At 38.9% G+C, this 18,862-nt stretch overlaps 1 protein-coding gene across 6 annotated transcripts in view; it reads left to right on the top strand.

Annotated features, from left to right (window-relative positions):
• The window catches only part of CCSER2 (coiled-coil serine rich protein 2), a 54,992-nt gene that overhangs the window by 10,176 nt on the left and 25,954 nt on the right, over window positions 1–18,862 (top strand). For all 6 annotated transcript variants that reach the window (XM_079975599.1, XM_079975601.1, XM_079975600.1 and 3 more), the window contains 5 exons: window positions 1,758–1,960; window positions 11,661–11,751; window positions 13,758–13,917; window positions 14,439–14,628; window positions 18,015–18,098. In XM_079975599.1, coding sequence (XP_079831725.1) covers window positions 1,758–1,960; window positions 11,661–11,751; window positions 13,758–13,917; window positions 14,439–14,628; window positions 18,015–18,098 — 728 coding nt within the window. The remainder of the gene's footprint in view (window positions 1–1,757; window positions 1,961–11,660; window positions 11,752–13,757; window positions 13,918–14,438; window positions 14,629–18,014; window positions 18,099–18,862) is intronic.

Raw genomic sequence — 18,862 nt, 5'->3', positions numbered from 1 at the left:
ACGAAAAAACAAGTTATTTCTTGGACTTAGGTGCTCTGGAGGAAGTTTTCCCCAATGTGTTTTGTCCACAAACACATTATTAACTAGTTCTATATACAGTGGCACTAAGAAACTTGGCTCTATTTCAGAACTATTTTTAATTGTCCTAATGCTACCACCAAGCAGCTAATTTGTACGTCTCCTCAAACAAGGTAACTATGAAGCTGTTCTACCATTGATTGCTGTTCATCTTCCTGGATTCTTAGTGCCATCATGCTAGTGGACAGTGTGCAGATGCAAATTCTGTGTTAAAATAATGTGCCTGATCTAGCCAAATTTGACCAAAGTTTAAGCCCTCTTTAATTTGATGGAAGAGTAAAAAGCAAATGCCTAGCTTGTACCTACTGAAGTCTATGGAGTTTATTAGTGCTTTAAACTGTGACATAGTACTTAATACTTTATAAGAAGCAGTTTAGGTGCAACAGTCTAACATTTGTGGCAGAAGAAACTATGGCAAGCTATCATTGTTATTATTTATTTGATTTATATACCACCCTGTATCAGTTATGTCTGTTTCGGAAGGGCTAATTTTAGAAACTTAAAGTCTTGCCTCATGTTCTCTTAGCCATGTTTTGCACCAAAAGAAAAATAGTTTATACTATAAAACACTCAAACCATGAGTTAAGCTGTGATCCTAGAAGTAAATTAATATCAGTAGGTTTTGGTATGTTTGCTTTATAAATTAAACAATTTCTTAGAAAGTGTTGACAGATGGAATGCTTGTAGTTGTGATCAGAATATAAGAGGTAATCTGTATCTTTATTATTCCAACAACAGCAAGGGTCAAGATTCAAGGACGGAGTCCTGTTTCTTCTCCTTGGTTGCGTCTGAAATTTGAAAAGGGGAGACAATTGACTTCTGCTTACTCCAGTGGAACATATAAAATGTTTTTAACATGAGGTTCCATCTAGTTTGGGAGGAGGTTCTGAACAACAGAACAGTATTTGCTAATCTGCCAATTCTTACTGGAACTCATGACTAGGTCCACTTTCTCAGCATCCAATGTTAATATTGTGTTTTAATTGTTGTAACCCATCCTGAAATATTGGGGTGAAGGTTAATGAAAATAAAAATAGTAATTATTAATAATATCAACAGGAAAGAACTATGTAGCTTAGTTAAGTTACAAAGTATTGTGAGCTTGCCACTCTTGAATATGTTTGTAACTTTGCTGGCCGACCTGCTTTACAAAACTCTTAAACTATTTGCATTGGAATATTTACTCTTTAGAAATATTAGAGAGAGAAGGCATGTGGGTGATGCTGTGGTCTAAACCACAGAGCCTAGGGCTTGCTGATCAGAAGGTCGGCGGTTTGAATCCCCTCAATGGGGTGAGCTCCCGTTGCTCGGTCCCTGCTCCTGCCAACCTAGCAGTTCAAAGGCACATCAAAGTGCAAATAGATAAATAGGTACTGCTCTGGCGGGAAGGTAAACATTGTTTCCGTGCGGTGTTCTGCTTCGCCAGAAGCGGCTTAGTCATGCTGGCCACATGACCCGGAAGCTGTACGCTGGCTCCCTTGGACAGTAAAGTGACATGAGCACCGCAACCCCAGAGTTGTCCGCGACTGGACCTAACGGTGGGGGGTTCCTTTACCTTTACAGAGAGAGAAACTGAGGCGACTCTTGATAACTGCACGTAGGTAATGCAGCATGTAAATTGCAAATTTTGAGAGTTTGTGTATAATGTTAACGTCTTGCTTTTGCTTTAATTTAAATAGTAGATGACAAGAGTGAAAGTGCAAAACATCCTGCTGGGAGCAATGTGATTTCCTCTGACATGGACTACAGAGCTGGCTCTTCCTTTGAGCTTTCTCCATCTGATAGCTCTGATGGAACCTATATGTGGGATGAAGAAGGGTTGGAGCCCATTGGAAGTGTCCATCCATGTGGAAGTTATGATTCTTCAGAAATGAATAGTATAGTAAGTATAACTTGTTTATTATTATTGGGATAGTATTCAAAAGCATTTAACTTTCTGCAAGGCTCACAATAGCCTAGTTCACCTGCAACCTTAAATTATAGTCTTAAAACAAGACTGCTCTAACAAAGATGAATGCTTTGCTGCTCTTCTGTTCCTTGTTTGACATTATGCGCAACCTGAGCTTGTGCTGATTTGATAGACCTTGGTTTCTGCTCTTTGTTTGGGTTTGTACATGACGAACCAAGCTTTGGCTTGTTTAGTCTCCCAGTGACACAAGGGGTAAATTGCTTGTGTTTATTTAATTAGAGTTTAACTTAAAGGGAGTACGGCATCCTTTGTAAATAGGCAACAAACTTCTGATGCAGGTGAAATGAGACCATTGCAATATTTTGTATTATGCTCAAACGCCAAGTCTTCCAATATCACATTTATCACAATTCCAATATCACAATTATATTTGAGGACAGTGACTTTTTCTTCTTCTTCTATCTGCTTTAAATCGTGAAATGATGTAGAAACAAGTTCTTGCTTGCAATTTGATACAGTAAGCCTGCAACTTGTGTGCTTTTAACAAATGAGCGTTCAGCTTTATGGGTGTGACAATTTTTTTAAAAAAAAGATGGTTGGGGTTCCTGGAAAAATGACTTTGGTAATCCCACCCTCCACTGAACCCATTGTTTTAACTACATGCAATTTTGCTGAAATTCAGTTTTTAAAGTCATAACCAATAGAACAGTAGCATGTTAATTTAAAATCTGGAATTGTAGATTGGAAATAGTTGGAATCAGAGCTGCAGGTTTTCATTATTATTACTATATATTTATACCCCATCTTTTTCCCTGGTAGGCCTCAAGGTAGTTTAGTCACCTGAAGTATGTACTCATAAATGTAGCAAAGTAATATATGATGCAGAGGATATTTTGTATCTTCATGAATGGTTGTCTGCATTTAACAAACTCTTCAACTAGTGTCCTCACTTACGTGAACATGAAACAGAAATAAAAGCTTTTGGTCAGAACAGGTATTGTAGAATTATTTCCATGAAAAAACACTTGCCACAGTAGCAGTTGCTTCTGTTGTTGGGATAGGTAGAATATGATATTGGGGGTAGAATTGAGGAAGAATAAACTTTTTAAATAGCCCTTATTGCTGCAAGGATATGCTGAAATATGTGTGAGCAATGCCCGCTGATATTTCAGAAGCTGAAGAAATGCTAAAATTTCCCATGCCTGGAGGTGGGCTTCATAGTCTGGAGAGCAGAATGGCTTTGCATAATCCAGAAAATGTGCTTTTGTTCAGTTTGGATAACTTACATAGGGTGCTGAATTTGGATTGCCTAGGTTGAGAATTGTAATTTACTGAAAAAGTAAATGCAACTCTGAATAGCTCTTCTAAAGCAGGGTTCTGAGATACTGCTGTGAAAAATTTCACAACTTCCAATTGCTTCCTGCATTTGCTTTTTAGTGGTTATCTCCTTGCATTCTGTGGTTACAGCTGCTGCATAAGGCACTGTGCTTGTTTCCTCTTACCACAGGAGAGCTTCTAGCTGCAATTGAATGATCTGCTTGAAGTTGCAGATGGGCTGTGTTGTAGCTGCCTTTGGCTATTCATCAAAGAAAATATTTAAAACTAAACTGGCAATGATGATACCTGGTGAAAAGTGAAGAATATCTTGCAACTTTAATATAATTCATTTCACTAAGCCACATTGTTAAACTCTGATTTAGATTACTTATAAAGACTGCTAGATGTGTGGCCTGTATAAATTCTTTTGATTTTTTTCAGAGGGACAAATTCTGGATAAAGATCTTTCAAATATAATGATGTAGGGGAATAATATTCTGTACTTGAAGACAGACAAAAATAAATTAATTTTCTCTATAAATCCCCCTGTCCTTCTTTTAGCAGTGCTTTCACTTTTTCTTTTCTAAGAGTCTTTTTCCCAGTCTGTCTTGCTGCCGCTGCTGCTTTACTTAAAGCAATCTGAAATCATCTTTATATTTTTAGCACTATAAATATATGTGTAACCTGCTCTGAACTCTGAAGATCAGGCAGAAGAGAAATTCAGATAAATGTACCTTCAAGATTTGTTTGATAGTCATTATGCCTAAAATATATTTCACTTTGAAAGTATATATTGAAATTCTCGAGTCTAGCAAGATTGGTTTGGTTTCCCAGGCAACTGGAGGTCTTTATTTGGCTAACCACAACTGCATTTCTGTAAGGCTGAGTAAAATTCCTAGAGCTCTTGTTCAGCTGATACTCCCTCTTGTAGAGATCAAAGAGAATAAATCTATTGCTTAAGTATTTATCCCCTTCGAGAGTGTATCTTTTTCTTTTTGTGAAACCTGTAGATTTTTGTAGTAAAACCACAATCACTAACTCTTGTTCATAGTATGAAATATAAATGGGTTTGGAAGGGGTTACAGTTTGAGTTGGAAGTTTCCTTTAAAGAAGCAGTAGCCTATGTAATGTTACCTGAAGCTGTGCTTAGTTGTCTGATGCTTGTAAATATCTGTAATCAAAATGTGTTAAGCTGTATGAAAAAATACAGGCATTTAATCATAGATTTGGAAGGGATCATGGAGTTCATTTAGTTCAACCTCTTGCCTCGTGCAGGATCTTCAATGCAGCTATTTAAGCCTTTGCTTAAATATCTTCATTAAAGTAGAGCCCACCCCCTCCTGAGGTAGCTCTTACATTGTCAAACAGCTCTTACTGTTAGGAAGTTTCTCTGATGGTCCTGTTTACACTCTGGTTCTGCTTGCCACCTCCCCAAAGGCAACAGGTTGGCTACTACGAGAACAAGATGCTGGACTAGGTGGGCCTTCGGCCTGATCAAGCAAGGCTCTTTTTACATTATTTAACTGAAACCTGGTTTCCATTTCCACATCTTAGTTCTAGTCTTGTCCTAGAGAATAACAGAGAGCTAGCCTGCTCTACCTTCTGCATGACAATATCACCATCCTGTTTCTCGCCAGCTAAACAGTTAGTTTCTTGATTCTTCACCATCCTGGTCACCTTCCTCTGGACATGCTGCCAGTTGTCTGTCTCCTCCTTGAAAGGCAGTGTCCAGAGCTGAGCATAGTACTTCAGATCTGATCTGCTTAGCAGCGAATAGTGTGTGTTTCTGTCAATGCTGCCGGAGATTACATTTAGTATTTTACCAACCTCTTTCAACTGCTAGTTCAGCTTTATCTTGTGACTGATTTAGACAAATCTTTTCAAAGTACCGTTGCAAAGCTAGGTTTATTCCCTCCCTATATTTGTGTATTTGATTCTTGGGACCTAAATGCAGGATTTTATTTTTATCTCTGCTGAATTTTTATCATGTTGGTTTGGGTCCATTGTTCCAACCAAGATAAATGCAAGCTGCATATTTGATAAGCTTCCCTTCTACTTTGACCAAGTCATTTGTAAAAATGTTGAACAGCATAGGGCCTAAGGCAGAGCCCTATGCCATTCCAATGAAAGCCTTCCTTGAGCTTGACAAAGTCATTAATGAGCACCCACTGGGTACAGTTGTTCAACCAGCTGTGGATCTACCCAAGACTTGTATCATCTAACCCATATTTTACCAGCTTGTCAACAAGGATATTGTGCAAATTTGGTAATGTGGTAGCTGTTTTAGAGTACATTGGTCATTTTATGAGATAGTAGCTCTCTCCATTTGAAGAATCCCTTAAAAATAAACATATAGTAATCTAACTCTCTGTAAAGTCGGTTGAATTCTCTGTGGTGCTGAATATCTAGTGCACTTCTTGGTAACTTCATGAATGGAGGCTAGATGGCAGTATAAGAGCATAAGCTGATGGTTTAAACACCCTTCGAATCATATCAGGTGGACAGCTTTCATGGTGCCTCCTTTATTCTTTATGTAATTGAATATAAAAATACAGTATTAAATGCAAATATCTGCAGCTGTAAATGTATCTACTTTCATTTGCCATAGTGAAAGTGTCTATGCTATACATATCTAATTATTTGCACAGAAGTTAGCATGTTTGCAATAGCTTTCCAATGAGTAAAATACTGAAAAACTTACTAGGTACAAAGTAGTATCATTAGTATGGTGTTAAGGTAAAGGTACCCCTGCCCGTACGGGCCAGTCTTGACAGACTCTGGGGTTGTGCGCCCATCTCACTCAAGAGGCCAGGGGCCAGCGCTGTCCGGAGACACTTCCGGGTCACGTGGCCAGCGTGACATCGCTGCTCTGGCGAGCCAGAGCCGCACACGGAAACGCCGTTTACCTTCCCGCTGGTAAGCGGTCCCTATTTATCTACTTGCACCCGGAGGTGCTTTCGAACTGCTAGGTTGGCAGGCGCTGGGACCGAGCAGCGGGAGCGCACCCCGCCGCAGGGATTCGAACCGCCGACCTTTCGATCGGCAAGCCCTAGGCGCTGAGGCTTTAACCCACAGATGTTAGTTCCACTTAAATGACGCTGCCTATATTTTATATCTGGTGATAGTAGCTATTTGCGGCTATTGCACTATTTTAAAGGTGTCATTATTTTATTTATTTATTTATTTAAAACCATTCTACCCTGCCAGCCCACTGAAAGAACTTCACTAATTTAGTTTTGCTTTTCATACCATGAAATTTAATCATGTAAATTTACTATGTGTTCTTTGAATGACTTTGTGAATTTACATATTTAAATATTTGCTCTGCATATTTTGCTCTCATTGTATATAACAAATTGCATTTTCAGTACCTTTGTTTTCCATTTAATTTTAAAAGTAGAGAATACTTCCCATAATGCAAATTTTAATACTTCTATAAAGGTAAAGGTAAAGGTACCCCTGCCCGTACGGGCCAGTCTTGACAGACTCTGGGGTTGTGCGCCCATCTCACTTAAGAGGCCAGGGGCCAGCGCTGTCCGGAGACACTTCCGGGTCACGTGGCCAGCGTGACAAAGCTGCATCTGGCGAGCCAGAGCCGCACACGGAAACGCCGTTTACCTTCCTGCTGGTAAGCAGTCCCTATTTATCTACTTGCACCCGGAGGTGCTTTCGAGCTGCTAGGTTGGCAGGCGCTGGGACCGAGCAGCGGGAGCGCACCCCGCCGCAGGGATTCGAACCGCCGACCTTTCGATCGGCAAGCCCTAGGCGCTGAGGCTTTAACCCACAGCGCCACCTATTAAGCGTTTTGTAATAAGCTGCTAGATTTTGCATAAGCAAATGTATTGGTAGTATTAATATTTTTAAAAATGCTGCTCAAAGGAACTTAAAATTTAATACTGCCTTTCTGTGATCCTGCTGTGAAGCAAGTTTTGGTTTTGCTGATGTCCTAAACTAGATCATGTTCATGTTTCTGTTCCCAGCTTTCTGGGTTCAATTCAGCTAAGGTTTTGAATAGGTGGAGCAAGGTTTGCTAATGCAATGGGACTTTCTCTCCTCTCCCTGTGTGCTCCTTACACTCCCTAAAACTCTTCTGCCCCCCCCCCCCATTTAGGTGGTGTGGGGTTACACAAGAGGTGGAAAGGAAGTCCTGTTGTACAAGCAGACTTCATTTTGCTCTTACATACCCCCCTTAACACTGTCTGGATCTAGACAGATCAAAGAAGTACAGTGGTGCCCCGCAAGACGAACGCGTCACAAGACGGAAAACCCACTAGACGAAAGGGTTTTCCGTTTTGGAGGCGCTTCGCAAAACGAATTTCCCTATGGGCTTGCTTCGCAAGACGAAATGTCTTGCGAGTTTTTCCGACTTTTTTTTCCTTCCCCCCCCTTTTTCTAAGCCGCTGAGCCGCTTATCAGCTGATCCGATAAACCGCTAAAAGCCGCTAATAGCGCTAATCCGCTAATCCGTCAATGGGCTTGCTTCGCAAGACGAAAAAACCGCTAGACGAAGAGAATCGTGGAATGGATTCTTTTCGTCTTGCGAGGCACCACTGTATTTCAGTTTAAAGCGTTGTAAATTTAAACAGGGAAAACAGGTAGAGAAAAATGGGACACTACATTGCCATCTGGTGGCACCATGTTATATCACATGCAACACATATAAATTGCTTTTTCTTTACCAGTCTAGCTGAGTCCACTATATTGAACTCCACCTTATGTATCTAGTGTGTGTGTGTGTGTGTGTGTGTATATACGTATATGCTATAGGTTTCCTGAATGTTGTTTGAAGAGACAAGTATTAAATTAAGTATTTGGGGTTAGGGTTGCTGCTGGGGGAGCAAAGAGTAGATTTTGTGTCGCTGGCAGACTGTTGGGCAATTTCTGGTTGACCACCTAACAGGTCCTAACACCTACTAGCATCTGGGATTTTCCAAAGAATGCTGCACTATGTAGGTATTGATTTTACCCACCAGCAAGGAAATGGTACACACTCAGTACCACATAACACAGATTAGTTATGCCTTAACTGTTAGGAGGGCATACTTGTGGTCTTTTGTTTCATAATATAAGATGTATCTTTGAACCATAGTAAATTCTAGTCTACTGTTGTTTTTAAAGAAAATACCAAGCAAGATCTAAAGTCTGCCTGTCCCTGCCTTACAGGATGTTATCAAACTATAGTTGTATTCCTGGTATATTTTTGTGCATTTCAGGAAACGGGTGTGCTGTGAACTAAGTATATCCCTTATTAGTGGTAGTAAATGTGCATTTTAAGTCAGTAACGCTAATGCTTTTTTTTCCAAAAGATAATCTATGAGCATGTTTGTCATCTCAGTCTGTTCATTAAACCTGGGCCTTAGATATTATAATACGTAAAACAAAGACAGCATTGTAAGTGTTGTTTTCCATTCCTCTCATAGACGTTATACACAGGATGGCTGTCCTCATTTTTCTTTTTTTAAAATCTCCTCTAGTATATGGTATGTATGCATTCATTCTCGGATTTGGTTTTAAGGAGCTTGATTATATTACTCTGAAACCTTGAGAGATGCTAACGAACATTGTTTAATCTTCTAGATTATCTATATTTTCATTCTGAATGTGGGACTGCTTCCCAGATTCTTTCAGAGTAATGGTGTTGGTTTGTTGCTGTTCAAAACCGAAACTTCTTTACCAGTAAGACACTTGTCTGCATTTTGTTTCCAAACTTACCAAAGCTTTGTGATTGCCTTTGGCAACAAAATAAACTAGAGTTGTAGAAGGCACGCCCTGCCACGCTGAGCAAATATGAGCCTATAAAGAGAAATGTGGGAGGAATCAAAGTAGATGAGAACCCTAGGAATGAGTAATACTGCTGCAGTTGGCACTGACCTATATGTTTAAATCTTACAAGCTAGTGAAAAGTAACCATATTGATAGAAACCATCCCAGTTCACACACTCCATGCAGAACTAGTATAAACATGTAGAGATGGAGATTGAGGTTTCAGTACACATTCTGTGGGCAGAAGCCAGTGGAAAGTTCTCCTTCATAAGTGTTTTTGAAAAGAACCAGGGAAGCTTTGCAAAAGCATGCCTTTAATTTTAATTCCATGTGTGCTAGAGACATACCATTTTATCTGTATGTTCTAAACATGTAGATTTTTTTTTGAACTTCATGCACTCATTCTTGTAGGATGGGTGGGGAGAGTAAAAAGTTTCTTGAAGAAATGGAATCACATTCTAGTGCAGAGGATAGACATCTAATGAGTTCTTTTAATTTGTTTAAAAAAGGAGCATGTACGGTACTAATATAACAGCATTACAAGCAATATGAATGCTCGTTATTACAGATGAATTATTATTGTGCTTAGTTATTGCCTAGTTATTGCCTTCACATTTGTATAGGCTAACTATCTTACACCTAATATCTGGCACATGCGTAGCTACCATGGAGCGCAAATGTGTGCTAAATCTCCCTATTTTTTGGTGTTTGCGTCTATATGAATAAAATTTGTTAAATTGGAAGAGACATTTTTTGTCCAAATAAATTATTCTCTAATATTTACTTCAGCAAATACTTCATGGATGTTTTTGTTTTGTTTTTATTTTATTTTATTTTTATTTTTTGCTTGCTTGCTTGCCTGAGTCAATAAGATGATGGAGGGGTGGTGTCTTGAAATGCTAATAGTAGCACTTCTTTGTCACCATGACAACAGTCATACTGACCTATGTGATTGTTTAGTTAGCTTCAGGGAGACTGGAGATGTTAAGGCAATGTCAGTGGTTGCTGCTTCCTGATTGGACAGCTAGTTGATTAAGGTTAGAAGGACTCCCTGACTTGCCACATGGTTTCTATGGTAGCTGCAATAGTAAGCCTAAGTTGTGGAGCATTTTTACACTTAATCATCTTCCTTTTTTCATTCTTAAAGGTATGAATGCTATTACATTGTGCTAATTGTGTTACCTGGGTAGGAGTTAAATTGTGTGATGTTTTAAGTCTGACAGCTCAAAACATAACAACATAAAATTCTATATATCAAAATCAATCTAGTTGTCCCCCTCCTTTTTGAGAAAGAGAGAATATCACTGTTGGACTTGCTAGTCAAGCCTTACTTTTCTGTAACTTTCTGACTTGTTTCAGGTAATGGTTGTAAGGCAATGGGGAGAACAAAACCTTGTCTGCCAATCCTTCATTTATTTGAGTGCAGGATATCACTAAGCTTGACACTATGGCATGGCCAGTGAGCTTTGCCCAGATGTTTCTAAGTTTATATTGTTCTCTATCATTTTGTTTCCCATGCTGTTTCAATTTCTTAATTTTAATGAGATGAGGCAGCTAAATATCAGAATTAAGTTAGGGTTGTTTTTTTTTTTTTTACTGCAAGGTATTTACTGAGATATAGGGACTCTCGGTTTCTTTTGACAGATATATTTGTGCTGTTTTTAACAACAGAGTAATTTTCAGCTAATATTTTTCTAACATAATAGACTTATTAAGATTGATAAAATTATAAGTTTACTCAGTAATTATCTATATTTAAAAATCACTTTCAAAACTAAATTATGTAGAGCAGGCAGGGGAAACCTCCACCTTGTAGGGATCCTAATTTTGTCCACAAGGTTCTCTTCCCTAAGTGATGCCCACCTGCCCCACATCTGCTATCATGTCAAATGTGAGGCAGGTAAAGACTTGGCTACAAAGGAACAGTTGGATGCCTTAAAGTACAGATTGGCACTGACAGCAATCCCCCCCTCACTAGGATCAACTGCAGTAGGCAATTTCTGACCAAGAGCTCCTGAGGGCAACTGATCCTTGCAAGCCCCACTTTCGATATGGATCTTCCTTTGCAGCCTGGTGATGGCAGATGACTGACAGGTGGAGAGCTGCACCCACCTATTAAAGTGGCCTGTGGGATTGCTCAGTTCTAGCTGGCCTAGCTATCCCTGAAGTTTCCCCTACCCTCTGCATCTGGCAATTTACATCTGTAGATGGATCTTCTGTAGCCATTGGAATGATTCTTCTGTCCCTCTGCATGACTAGCATTGCAGCTGTTCAGGCAGGCAGGTCTAATACCTGCTCTGGTTCCTTTCTAGCCTTGGTTTCTAAACCTGTCTATTTTTTATGTGGAAGATTCAGCACCATAAAACTAGTTCATTATAAGAAAGGGAAGGGAAGCTAGTTCTCCTGGTACTTCCAGGAGCTTGAAAAGATGACACACCTTGGCTTGGAGCATGGTAATTTCACTTTGGTGTTCTGATGTGTGAGACAGTTGGAGAGTCAATGAAATGTTTATTTCAAAAGGCACATAGTTTAAACTGGAGAGACAGACACAAATGTGCACGTCTTGTAGCAGGTATTTTTTATTTTCTTGTAGGATATTTTGAATAATCTTGATTCATGCGATCTTGAAGATGATGATCTTATGCTCGATGTTGACTTACCTGAAGACGCACCCTGTGATAATGGTTAGTGAAATAATTTGAATATGTTTAAATGCTTTATTGCAACTTCCCTTACCCTGGCTACTTTGGTTGCCCATCTCTCTTTCCTTGCCAACTATGACTGTCATTTTCTGAACTTGGGAAACATCCACAGAGGTACCATCATCAACACTGAGCCCTGTGTTCAGCTTCATGTCTTTATTCAGGGGAAATTGCTGCTCCTGCTACTGTAATACAGCTTCTAAAGCATCCTGTTCTGAAAACAGCATTTCCTTAAAACCCTTTTCAAACAGTTTATGAGCACTAATTTTACTTAATGTCATGGCTTTCAGCTTTCAAAGTACTTTTAAGGAGAATTCTTGATGTGTTTTGTATTGCATTCTATATAAGAGATTTTTAAATAATCACATACTTTTTGTGTGTAAAAGCTCAGCCAGAGTGTAAAAGTATTTTATACAAATACTTTTGGCTGTCTTAGGATTAAGTCGTGAAAGCTGTTACATGTAGACGGAGTTCTAATATCTGTTGAAGAATAGCTTTTAATATACTATTGTGTTGAATGTTTTAATGCATCTTACTTTATACTTGTTAGATTCCTCATAAAAAGTTTATTAAATAAGTTTGTTAGAATAGTTCATAGGGCTGTATTTTACTTGTTACATTTTGGAGTCTGTGAGGGAACTTGCACTCTATTTATAGCAACCGTTCTAGTGCAGCAAGTATGTTCTCAGTGAGCAAGGCGGTAGTTCTAAATCACAGGGTCAAATTGGGCTCATTTCCCAACAATACGCAAGCAGGGAATGAGCAGGAAGGAAGGCCTGTTTACCACGGTCTTATGCAAAACTTTGTCTGAGTAGGCAGTAGAATAAGACTGCTCAGTTTTATGAAAAGCTTCTCATAGCCGAGGCCTGACAATGTGAAGAGAAAGTGTCTGGGTAAGTAAAAAGCCTAAAGGATTTCTTGAAACTTTTCCTTCCTGGCAGTATTTTTCATTATTATTTTTTACTTGGCTTTTAATAGCTTGTAAGTAGCTGCCAGTCACAGCTTTCACTGACTAATCTGTTGTTGTTGTTGCTCGTGCAAACTGAGAGATCTCTGAAATCTCATTTTCATTATGTGATAGAATGTATATATTAAAACTTTTTTGTATTTCTGTTTTGTATTGTGCTTTCTGTTTAAATATTCATATATCTATCTTGCCATAAAATGAAATGCTGTTTCTGTTGCTTTTAAAGGTTGCTCTTAAATCTTAGGATTCTGATGGCAAGGGAATTACCGTATTTTTTGCACCATAACACTCACTTTTTTCCTCCTAGAAAGTAAGGGGAAATGTCTGTGCGTGTTATGGAGCGAATGCCTGCGGGTGGCGGGGGGGATCTGCTGCAGTCGTGAGCAGAGGATCCATGGTTCCCCTTCCTTCCCTCCTCCGTGGTTACAAAGCATGGATCCTCAGGATTTTTGCATTGAGCTACTCCAAACTCACTGTCAGATCACATGTTTGTGGCCACAGCATGAACCACAAAAATCATATATCCACTATTTCGTTTAGAATATTTTTTTTCTTGTTTTCCTCCTCTAAAAACTAGGTGCGTGTTATGGTCTGGAGCGTGTTATAGAGCGAAAAATACGGTACTCATTACAACAAAAAATACTGCTGAATTCTGGCAGCATCAGTTTTAAGTTTTGATTACTTCTTGTCTTTTGTGATTGAAGCAATAAGTTTCTTAACTGAAGTAGTAATGTGACCTTGTGGATGCAGTTATTTAAAACATATGTATCCTGCCTTTTGCTGTTGAACTGAGGAACAACAGTAATTAAAGTCTCATCACAGTTTTATACAAATAATTAAAAGCACCAAGTTAGCAGCAGTAGCAGTTGATAACACAAATTTGTTGTACATCAGTTCCTGTACTTATTTCTGTACATCATTGTAAATCAGTAATGAGTTATATCTGGCAGCCACTTTGCATTTCTGGGTGATCATAATTCCATTTAGATGAATATTGAAATAGTTTCTATTATCTATGTAGTGGATTGTGAAAATATGAATCGTTATGAGCGGCCAGAAAGAAATATTCGACAGCAGAAGGAGGGGTTGTGGAAGAGGACACCACAACGATGGAATGCCCAAGACCATTATCATCTTGGTCATACTGACCATTGTTCCCATAGTAGAAATGATCTGAACAGGTAAGGCCCTTACTTTTCACTCTTTTTTTGTTGTTGTTAAAACTATATATAATAAAAGAAAATTATTATAAATTAGTTTGGAGATGGTTTTTAACACCAGTCAGATTAAATCAAATAAACAAGGATTATTTGGTGTTATGTTGGAGGGGATGCGAGGAAACAGAGAATTATTTTCACATGTGGTGGGGGTGTAAATATGTACAACTTCTTTGGCAAAGGGTGTTTAAGGAGATAACAGAAATCATTTGGTTAAAGCTGACTGAAAGTACTTAGTGCTTGTAGTCTACAGTTTATATTGTAGAAAAGGCTACTTTTTCTTGCATATACTGTACATATGCTGTCGAAAAACAAAGGTATCCTTTTTTCTTCAAGACTATTTGAGCCCTATGCATAATTGATTGATTTAAGGATGGAGTGATAGCTGTAGTAATATTTGATTGGTATTAAAGATTTCAGAATGTTTCTCTTACTGAAGTGCATCAGAAGATTGTCTATTAAAACATTTCTAAAACACTTTTCAGGAGCTGCAATTATTTTGACTCTCCTCCTGTCGGTCACCTTGAAGGATATGGAGCACCAAGCTTGTACCCACCTCTGAGAAGTTTGCCGGCAAACACTGTGATGCTGGATGAAATGACCCTTCGGCATATGGTTCAAGACTGCACATCTGTGAAAACTCAGTTATTAAAATTGAAAAGAATATTTAATCAGGTTAGCAAGTTTTTAACATGGGAATTGAAGGGACACTTGTCACTAGTTTGTGTTACGGTACTTGATGCTAATAAGTGTGTGTGTACATACATGCCACCATACCAACTGACCTAACCCTCCTTTGATTCTAGTCTTTATTATCAAGTAAAAGACTAGGTTGGCTTGGTGTTGTTGTTTTTTAAAAAAATAGCAAGCAATTGTATTTCATTTGAATTAAATTGCTTCATTTGTGATCAGTGTTAGAAACTGAAAAATAAAAGCTAGGAGCTAAATGGCACCTTAAACCTAGGTTATGGGCACAACAACGGAATGTCTAGGCACACTCTTTTTATAACAAGAATACATAGCTGAAAATGCAGCTAAAACAATACGTTCATTTTTCACATAGTCTAGTCCTTCCCCTGCCCACCCCCTAATATTCTTAAGAGGGTCTCATTTCCAGTCTTCAGAGAGTAGCTGGAAGTGGGGAGGCAGAAAAGGTCCTCCTTTTCTTCTACTCTGCAGTCTTAACCTGAAATCTTAAGCGCAGTACTGTGCCCAGTGCTCAGAAACTGCCTGTGCTAATGAAATTCCCTGTTGCCAATGAGCCTAGAACAATAGGAGTTTCGAACACTGTTTGTGATGTAATTGTGCTCAGACACATGGAAGTGAAGCAAAATCTATTGGAATGCCTGTCACTTCATAAGTTCCCCTTCATGCAAGGGGGAGCAGAAGTACATGTTTTGCCGAATGTGTGATGTGGTTCTGTCATGGGGAGGAAATAAACCTGTGTACAGGGGGTTAGATTAGATGTGAGGAACCTTTGGGCTTCCAGATGTTGCTGAACTGTGACCCTCATCATCCCTGGCTATTGCCTATGTTTTCTGGAGCTGATGGGAGTTATTCATCTGGAGGGCCAAGGGTTCCCTACACCTGCTTTAGATGAAATAATGGTTGTGAATGTTCTAACACTTCTCAGCCAGATTTGTAGTGCTCATATTTCTATGGTGTTAATTCACATGTGTGTGGATTGTTTTTCTTCTGCATAATAATTCGAAAAAGAAAAAGGTGTGATTGTTAGAGAGACTTGCATACATAGCTTTATTGATAGGATCATACAAAGCTTTAGTCAAAGAACTGAAAATGTGTAAGTTAAATTGAGTGTTAACCTAATTGTTCTGGGCTGGATTTGCAAATGTCTAGTCTAAGCCTCGCTAGAGAGAGGGAGGCCTGCTTCTGAAGTTACTTTGCGAAAACAATAACCGTAAACGTCATCCCTTTTTCCTGTGCATAACTGTCTTGGCTCAGACTTTCTATTTTTGTACCTGTGAATAACATACCTGACTTTTCTAAGTACGAAAGGACTTCAGCTTCAAGAAACCCTACCCAGTAATGGACACTCTAGCTGCCCTCCCTCTAGTCAGGTCCTCTGGCAAGTAGAGTACTGCTGTTAGCTACAGAGCAGCCTGGATGGAAAGGCGGAACGCTCCTTCCTTTAGGAGCTGTGCTTCCCAGGGTGCTTGTGTATGTAAAGCACTGCTCTTAAGTGCCATTCTGCTATATTATTATTATTATTATTATTATTATTATTATTATTATTATTATTTATTACAGTTGATCTGTTACTCACCTGGTGAACCACTGTCTCAAGGCCATTTACATGTAAGATCATTAAAAACACAAAAACAACAGATACATTTAAAACAATACTAAAACCCCAACAAATGGACACTCATGGTAAAGACCCATTTATCCAGCTGGGAGAGCCTGCCGGAACAAAAATATAAAGCGCAGCATTTTGAAGGCTTCCTCCTGCGCATCTTTCCCTCTCAATTACAGCTGTGTCTAAGAGCACTATGTAGCAAGGGAACAGTTTTCAGTACCTGCTCCTCAAACTGCTTTTTCTTGGGGAAAGTGAAATAAAACATCACATCATTGTGCTCCCAAGTAAAATGTGTGCTGCTAGTACAAATAATGGTACATTGGTAAAATGTATGATTAATTGAAATCTTCCATTTTCTAACATATCAGTACAGTGCTGGCTTAGTAGAGGAAGTTCGCTTATTACAGTTATGATGTCACTAATGATGAGGTCCCTTTGAACAGAAGAAGCCCAACATTCTTAGTTCTTAAAAACAACTAAGTAGTCTATGGTGATTATGTATCTTTCAGCTAGTCTGGGAAGTATAAGAAGAATTCAATATATGCCATGTAGACGGAAAGTAAAATTGGAAAAAAAGGTTGTTTTCAAATACTCAGAATATTTCAAGGGGGGCTTTTTAAAAAAGTAACCATATGTAACCTGGTCTTTTTTGCATGCACAAAGGTGCTACACTGTATGTGTCCTATCAAGCTAGGGATATAGTGTAACAACCTATTATGTGTGGATCTTGGCTGGAAATAGTGATATTCAGTTTGCTGTTGCACTCCAGTGAGAACTAGGCCTTAATCCTGCCTCTGGACTATACGACTTCAAACTGCAGGTGGGGGATGCTTACATGATTGAATGTCGTCTTGTATATAGAAAACTAGCAAGCCGAGTAGAAGGTGCAGATATCCCCAAACACCTTTTTGTAAACATTCATTTTTATTGTTTTTTTATACCAATTGGTGCACTGTAAATAGTGTACAGTAGAATACTTCATGAAGTGAACATCACTTGTGGAAATGTTTTGAATGGAGAACCCCCCCCCCCCTTTTAGTGGTGCAGCCAAAACACAAATTTACAATCTCAATCTTACCGAATCTGTTGCACTAATATAACCAAAGTGCCTGGTTACGCATAGGAAATAGTTTAAATGCAAGCTTCACTTTTTCACTTTTAGGTAGTTCAGTAGCCTTCTAGGATGCAAGATTCCTGTAAATCCCTGAACCAAAAAAGTTTTGGTGAAGTGGAATGGTATAACACCCCATAGCTATGTGACCTTTTTATAATTATTCAGCAAACAAACTAGAAGTAACAAATTAAGTTCCAGCCCTTATAATTCTTGAATAAATTGTTGTGTGGTCTAGGCATTAAGAAACACTTTCTTTCATCTCTCTCTCTCTCTCAAACCAATTTCATAATAAAGCTAGTATTTAACATGTTGAATACTGCTAGGAGGGAAAGTTTCTTTGAAGATGGATACCAGAAATCGTTTGACAATTTCAGGAACCTGATAGATTCTTAGTGCTGAGAAACTAAAATGAAAAGTAAAATCAGTGCATACAATTTATTAGCAGATCTCACTATCTAGTTTTGGAAATCTGTGTTTGAAATAAAACTCTGATGGAACCATTTGGAAACTACCAGATCTCCCAAGGTCAGTTCAAAATGTCAGGAATAATCCAGGAATTAGTAGTATTTATCATTCAAATACTATAGGATTTAGGTGCTCAAATAAATGGAAACCTTTCTCTTCTTGCAGAATGATGAAAATGTGTCACTCCACAACATCACATTTTCACTTCCTTCAAGCCCAGAACTGCAGGAGCCTGAACCAGTTTATAAGGTAAACCAACTGTGCTTATTTCAGAGTTGACCCTTTTGAATGAAGGAGCTAATGAAAAAGCATCAAGTGTGTAGGTCAGCACTATTTATTTATTTATTTATTTATTTATAGAATTATCTTGTTTACCCTTAGTAGGTATGACAAGGAGAGGAAGTCCTTTAATTTTTTCTTTCTTTGCAAAGCAGCTGCAAACTCTGCAGATTGTTTTGAGAGATAAGAATTGTGGTGGAAAAACTGTGCAAGCAAAGAACCATGTTGCTAGGCAGAATGAGGAGAGAAGACAGTTTCAGGAAAAGCGCCACTAAGAAACACTTGGCCTAGGGAGCAGGTTTTGTTTTCCAGCTGCTGTTGCCACATGTATTTGGTAAGAGGCTTGGGCAGGATTGCAAACAAACCAAACTTAAGGGAGGATCTTAACTTCAGACATAATGTTGGAGTAGATTCAGGGAAATCAGATTAAGTCTATTTATTTCAGTAGGTTTGATGTAGTTTGATATCACCCAGTGGTCTGTTGCCCCCAAGTAAGCTATAGTTGTCCATTTAATTGTCCAGAACTTTCAAACCATAGCTTAACTACCAGTGGTGGAGCATTCACCACCTGTGTCCAGGGCATGCATACACCAGGGTACGTTCAGGACATGCTGTGGGGTGGGGTATGTTGCCAGAGCGACCCCTGCCCACTGCTGTAAAGCGGGGCACACTTATGGGGCACCACAAGCTGTTGCAAAGCAACAGGCATCACCCTGGCCCCTGCAAGCCCAGTG

This window comes from Podarcis cretensis (genome assembly GCF_951804945.1).
Source record: "Podarcis cretensis genome assembly, chromosome: 5".
NCBI lineage: Eukaryota > Metazoa > Chordata > Lepidosauria > Squamata > Lacertidae > Podarcis > Podarcis cretensis.
This window is presented reverse-complemented; position numbering and strand designations above follow the sequence as displayed.